Source organism: Struthio camelus, chromosome 16 (assembly GCF_040807025.1).
Source record: "Struthio camelus isolate bStrCam1 chromosome 16, bStrCam1.hap1, whole genome shotgun sequence".
Taxonomy (NCBI): domain Eukaryota; kingdom Metazoa; phylum Chordata; class Aves; order Struthioniformes; family Struthionidae; genus Struthio; species Struthio camelus.
Genome location: NC_090957.1, coordinates 1,764,948 through 1,770,953, shown reverse-complemented (window position 1 = coordinate 1,770,953; position 6,006 = coordinate 1,764,948). Strand labels below are relative to the sequence as shown.

At 71.4% G+C, this 6,006-nt stretch overlaps 1 protein-coding gene across 1 annotated transcript; it reads right to left on the bottom strand.

Moving 5' to 3' along the window:
- Positions 1-733: 733 nt before the first annotated feature.
- On the bottom strand, positions 734-5,777 carry DMWD (DM1 locus, WD repeat containing). Its single transcript, XM_068910227.1, has 4 exons — positions 5,599-5,777; positions 3,799-3,981; positions 1,892-3,148; positions 734-1,190 (listed from the first exon to the last, which is right to left on the bottom strand). Exons 1-4 carry the CDS (start codon positions 5,731-5,733, stop codon positions 1,143-1,145), a joined length of 1,623 nt encoding a protein of 540 aa, XP_068766328.1. The 5' UTR covers positions 5,734-5,777; the 3' UTR covers positions 734-1,142.
- Positions 5,778-6,006: the final 229 nt, after the last annotated feature.

Below are 6,006 nucleotides of genomic sequence, written 5' to 3'. Positions count from 1 at the left end.
CAGCGCCTGGCACGTCCCTGCCGTGTCCCTTTGCCCAGTGTGGCCCTGATCTGTCCCCATGTCCCCAGGCACAGTGTGGCCCCAATCTGTCCCCATGCGTCCGCGGTGGCCCCGATCTGTCCCCGTGTCCCCAGGCAGCGCCTGGCACGTCCCTGCCATGTCCCTTCGCCCAGCGTGGCCCCAACCTGTCCCCATGTGTGTCTGCAGTGGCCCCGATCTGTCCCCGTGTCCCCAGGCAGCGCCTGGCACATCCCTGCCATGTCCCTTTGCCCAGCGTGGCCCCAACCTGTCCCCATGTGTGTCTGCAGTGGCCCCGATCTGTCCCCGTGTCCCCAGGCAGCGCCTGGCACATCCCTGCCATGTCCCTTTGCCCAGCGTGGCCCCAACCTGTCCCCATGTGTGTCTGCAGTGGCCCCGATCTGTCCCCGTGTCCCCAGGCAGCGCCTGGCACATCCCTGCCATGTCCCTTTGCCCAGCGTGGCCCCAACCTGTCCCCATGTGTGTCTGCAGTGGCCCCGATCTGTCCCCGTGTGTCTGCAGTGGCCCCGATCTGTCCCCAGGCAGCACCTGGCACGTGGCCGACGCGCCCTGGCGCAGCGCTCGGGCTGCCCCCTCCGCTCCGTCCCCACGTGCCCAACGTCACCCCCCCCTCCCCAAAATCAGGGCCGAGGCAGGACGCGGAGGGGACAGTGGCGACGGGGAGGGGACAGTGGCAGGGAGAGGGGGGGCAGCGGTGCGAAAAAACGGTCTTTTTTTTTTTAGTATAAATAAGCGGGCAGAACCCGGTTCCATAACTTACCCCGCGGCGGCGCGGGCAGTAAAGTGACGAAGGCACAGGGCGCCCCGGTCCCCCGTCGGCGGGGATGGGGCGCCACCACCGTTAACACTGCTTTTCTGGCAGGGTGGGGGACACCCGCAGCGGGTGACAGCGGCGCCCGGGGCGCCCTGCCTGCCCCGGGGCACCCGCGAAGGTTTGGGGGGGGGGGGGTGACGGGGACATCAGTAGTATCGAGAGGGGAGGGGAAGGGGGCACGGCGGGCGCCGCCGAGGTCCGCGGGAAGGGGGCACCCGCGGCGGGGGCACGGGGTGACGGTCCCCGCGCTCGGCGGGGGGGCTGCGGGCCGGCGTCGGGCCGAGGCCGGCTACACCACGGTGCCGCTGGGCGAGCCGCCGTTCTGCGAGGCCAGGCTCTGCGAAAGGGAAGGCGCCCGCCGTCGGCACGGGTGGCACCCGGCGTCCCCACCCCAGGGACCCTGCCCCCGCGTCGCCTGTGTCCCCAAACTGCCCACCCTCCCCCCCCCCAACCCGCTCCGGCTGCGGGGACGAGGAGCGGGGCGCCGAGAAACCCGTGTCACCGGGCAGAAGGGGACGTCGCGCTGGGCGTGGGGTGACCCAGGCTGCACCTCGGGGTGTCACGGGCCGTAGCGGCTCCCCGGAAACCCCAGGCAGGAGGTGGGTGACGCGTGGGGGAGTAGCGAGCCTCCGACGTCCCCTCCGTCACCGCCGAGGACGCCGCGGCGCTGGGTGTAGGGTGCCGGCGGCAGGCCGAGGGGCACCGGGACCCCAACTTCACAGCCCGATGGCACCCCGGGGTGCCACCGAGCGTGCCACCGGCCGCGAGGGACCGGGCTCCGCGGCACCAGGGAAACGCCAAGCAGGAAGGGGTGACAACGGTGACACAGGAGGCTCGCTAAGCGCAGGGAGCCCGGGACGCCCGTTTCCCACCCCGGGGCGACGCCGCGGGCGGCTCCCTCGCCGCCGCGTCCTCTCCGCCCTCCCGGCGAGCGGATCCCGGCGTCCGGGGGACTCCGCAGCCGCGTTCCCCCTCCCTCCTTTTCCCTCCGGTGGCTCGCGGAGACGGGCGAGGGGACGTCCCCGGCTCTATACTCACGCCTTTGCCCGGCCTGGCCCAGGTGCAGATGAGACCTTCCTGGCAGGCGGTGATGATGCAGTCCTCGAGGAAGAGGAGGACGGTGAGGCGCTCGTGGGCGATCTTCTTGCACACCAGCGGCTCGAGCAGCGGCACCTCATGGATGCGGGGGCAGAGGGCCGTGCCCAGCACCTTGGCCGTGTCCAGCTTGCCCTTGGGGGCCGCGTTGAGCTTCTCGCTGCTCTTGCTGATGTTGCCCAGGCTGTGGTAGCGCTTGTGCTCCTTGTCGGCGGCCCGTTCCTTGCGCTCCTGCAGCGTGAGCGTGGCGAATTTGCCGATGCTGAAGGGGGCGGCGGCGGCGTCGGGCGCGGGGCTCTTGGCCGTGCCCGTCACGGCGGGGTGAGGCAGGCTGTTGGAGCGCGAGAGCGAGCGGGGCAGGCCCGGCGCGCCGACGTCGCTCGGCGCCGGGCTGCTGCCGGAGGCGGGCAGGCCGGCGCTGAAGGTGTTGGTGAGGGTACGGGCGCGGGAGAGGGGCGGGTGGGGGTAGAGGACGTCCTCGGTGAGGTCCCACAGGCAGAATTGGGTGTCCTGGCCGGCCGAGCCGAAGCGGTAGGTGACGGAGGGGCTGCTGCGGGCGCTGTGCTTGGAGAGGCGGGAGAGGGTGCTGCTGGCTCGCAGCCGGCCGAAACGGGCCGCGGGCTCGGGGGCGTCGTCGTCGCTGCCGCTCAGCTCCGCCGGCGGCTCCTCGTCCTCCACGCCGCCCGTGAAGGGGTCGAAGGCCACGGCGTTGACCCACGACTTGTGGCCGTGGCCCCGGGCCACCACGCGGCCCTCGGCGAAGGACCACACGGTCACCAGGTCGTCCTCGCCGCCCGTCACCACGTAGCGCCCGTCGGGGCTCCAGCAGACGCACAGCAGCCCCCCGAAATAGCTCTTCATCATGCCCTGCAGCAGCATGGAGTCGAAGTGGAAGACGCGGAGGCAGCCGTCCTGGCTGACGCAGGCCAGGTAGCGGCCGTCGGGCGAGAAGGCGAACTCGTTGAGGGCGCCCTCGCCCACCGCCCACTTCACCAGCGGGTTGCGGGCGCTCTTGCTCTTGCAGGCGAAGACGCTGAAGCCCTCGCCCTGCTTGAGCAGGCTGTACTGGGGGGGCGCCGAGCCGCAGGGGTGCTCCACGTTGTACAGGTAGAGGTGGCCGCTGGCGTGCGAGGCCAGGAAGAGGCTCTCCGTCTCCGGGATCCACTTGAGGAAGGTGACTTTCGTCTTGTCGATGAGTCGCTGGGGGCAGAGCGGGGGGCACAGCACGGGGAGGGAATCGCGGTCGGCGGCTTCTCGCGAGGTGGGTTTTTCCCCCCCCCCCCCCCCCCCCACCTTCCCTCCCTCTGGATCATCCCGGCTGCGTCGCGTCAGCCCCGAGGCGCGGAGGGCACGCCGGGGAAGCCCTCTGCCGCCCTGCCGAGCCGTGAACGCTCTTCAAGGGGGTCTCGGAGCTGCGCCGGGCTCCGGAGGGACGCCGGAGCCTCGCCAAACGCACGCCCCGAGCCTCCTCGAGCAGCCCGAAACGAAGCCGCACGCGACCGCGGACAGAGTTTGTCTGTCCGTCCCCCTCGGCACCTTTCCTGGAAAAACAGCCGTAACCGCAGGAAATAATTTGGATGTTTGACGGCTCCCTGGCCCCGCTATCGCTCTTCGCGGGAAGCGAATCTGCTCCCGAGGGAGAACATAGCTTTGTCCAACGCAAAAAAAGGTCGTAGCGACACCAGCTAGCGACTGAGGCAGCGACGTCCGTGTCCCGCAGCTCCGTAACGCCGTTCCGGGCCGGGAAAGGAGGCGGAAAGGACGGGACCGCGTAACTTAGGTCCCCTCCAAGGCACGCGGCAGCCTGGCCGTTAACGCGAGGTGGGGGAAAAAAGGGGGGGGGGTCTCACCTCCTCGTTAAAGAGCTTGCTCGTGTCCTTCTTGACGAGGTCGAGGTACTGCACCTGCCCGGCCGAGAAGCCCACCAGGAGGGAGATGCTGTCGGAGGCGGCGGTGAATTGGTTGAAGTCGTGGCAGGTGGGCTGGGTGCCTTTGTAAATGCGCTTGTCGATGGGCTTGTTGAGGTCGAGGGACTGCGGGCGCGATGGCACTGTCACCGCAGCCCCGCTCGCCCTGCCGGGGCCGCCCCCTACCCCCCACCCCGGGGCGGGCGCCCGAAAGCTTTGACAGAAAGAGCAGCCCTCCGAGAGCGTCTCCTCGATTCGGGAGAGAGCAGGAACGTGCCAGCACCCCAAAAAAATCCTCCCCCCCCCGCCATAGCAAATGGGAGAACCCATTCTGGGCTCCCAAATCAGTCTCCCCTCCGCTCGCATCCGCCCCGAGGTTCCTGCTTTCCCGTTACCATCTCTTGCTCCTGGGGTGTCCCCCTTCCCAGCCGAATCCCAGCCCCAAAATCACCCCCGTCCCCCTGTCACCGGCTCGCTCCCCCCTCCTGTCACCCCCCCCTCCAAGCTTTACCGGTGCCCTGTTCCCTGTCGCAGTCCCGGGGCTCCCGCTATCCCCCGTTCGCTCCGCTCCTCGTCCGTCCGCTACTTTATTTCCCCGAATCCCGTCCTCCTCGTCACCCGCTATCGCTGCCTGTCACTGGCCCTGGCAGCCCTGTTACCAGCCGGCTACTGCAACCGCCGAGCCCGGTGCCCCCGTTACCGGCCCCGGTGCCATTACTCACCGGCTACTACACCAGCCGGACCCGGTAGCCCCATTACCGGCCCCTTCCCAGGCCTGGTAGCCCCGTTACTACCCCCCCCCCATCTCCTGTCCCCTCCCGGTACTGCCGTTACCCACCAGCTCCCAGCCCAGCTGGGCACAGTATTGCCATTAACTGCCGGCTCCTGCCGCCGCCACCCCCGTTACCCCCCTCCCCCTAAAACCCCAGTGCCCCCGTTACCCCCCTCACAGAACCCCGGGGCACCCGTTACTGAGCCCCCCAAACCCCAGGGCCCCCGTTACCCCCCCCAGGGCCCCCGTTACCCCCCTCACAAAACCCCAGGGCCCCCGTTACCGAGCCCCCCAAACCCCAGGGCCCCCGTTACCCCCCTCACAAAACCCCGGGGCCCCCGTTACCGAGCCCCCCAAACCCCAGGGCCCCCGTTACCCCCCCCCCCAGTGCCCCCGTTACTCCCCTCACAAAACCCCGGGGCCCCCGTCACACCCCCCCAAAACACCAGGGCCCCCGTTACCGAGCCCCCCAAACCCCGGGGCCCCCGTCACCCCCCCAGTGCCCCCGTTACCGAGCCCCCCAAATCCAGGGGCCCCCGTTACCCCACCCAGTGCCCCCGTCACCCCCCCCAAAACCCAGGGGCCCCCGTTACCCCCCCCAGTGCCCCCGTTACCCCCCTCACAAAACCCCAGGGCCCCCGTTACCAGGCCCCCCAAACCCAGGGGCCCCCGTTACCCCCCCCAAAACCCCGGGGCCCCCGTTACCGAGCCCCCCAAACCCAGGGGCCCCCGTTACCCCCCCCAGGGCCCCCGTTACCGAGCCCCCCAAACCCAGGGGCCCCCGTTACCCCCCCCCAAAACCCCGGGGCCCCTGTTACCGAGCCCCCCAAACCCAGGGGCCCCCGTTACCCCCCCCAGGGCCCCCGTTACCCCCCCCAAAACCCCGGGGCCCCCGTTACCGAGCCCCCCAAACCCAAGGGCCCCCGTTACCCCCCCCGCAGTGCCCCCGTCGCCCGCCCGCCCGCCGTTACCCGCCGGCTCCCGCGCCCGCCGGGCCCGGTGCCCCCGTAGAAGTAGAGCTCGCGGCCCAGGTTGAAGCAGACGCGGCTCCGCTCGGCGGCCTCGCTCGGCTCCTCGGCGGCGGCGGGCAGGGCGAGCCGCACCATGGAGAGCCGCACGGGGGGCAGCGCGGCGGCGGGGCCCGGCGCGGCGGCGGCGGCGGCGGCAGGGCCGGGGGGCGGCACGGCGGCGGCGGGCGGGGAAGGCCCCGGGGCGGCGGCGGCGGCGGCAGGGCCGGCGCGGGCCCGCGGTTCGGGTCCCGGCGGTGCCAGGAGCCGGTAGGAGCCCTCGCGGGTGCGGAACTGGCTCTTGAGCTCGTGCGGCTGCGCCGGGAGCGCCGCGGGCCCGTCCGCCGCCGCCCCGGGGCCTCCCGCCGCCGC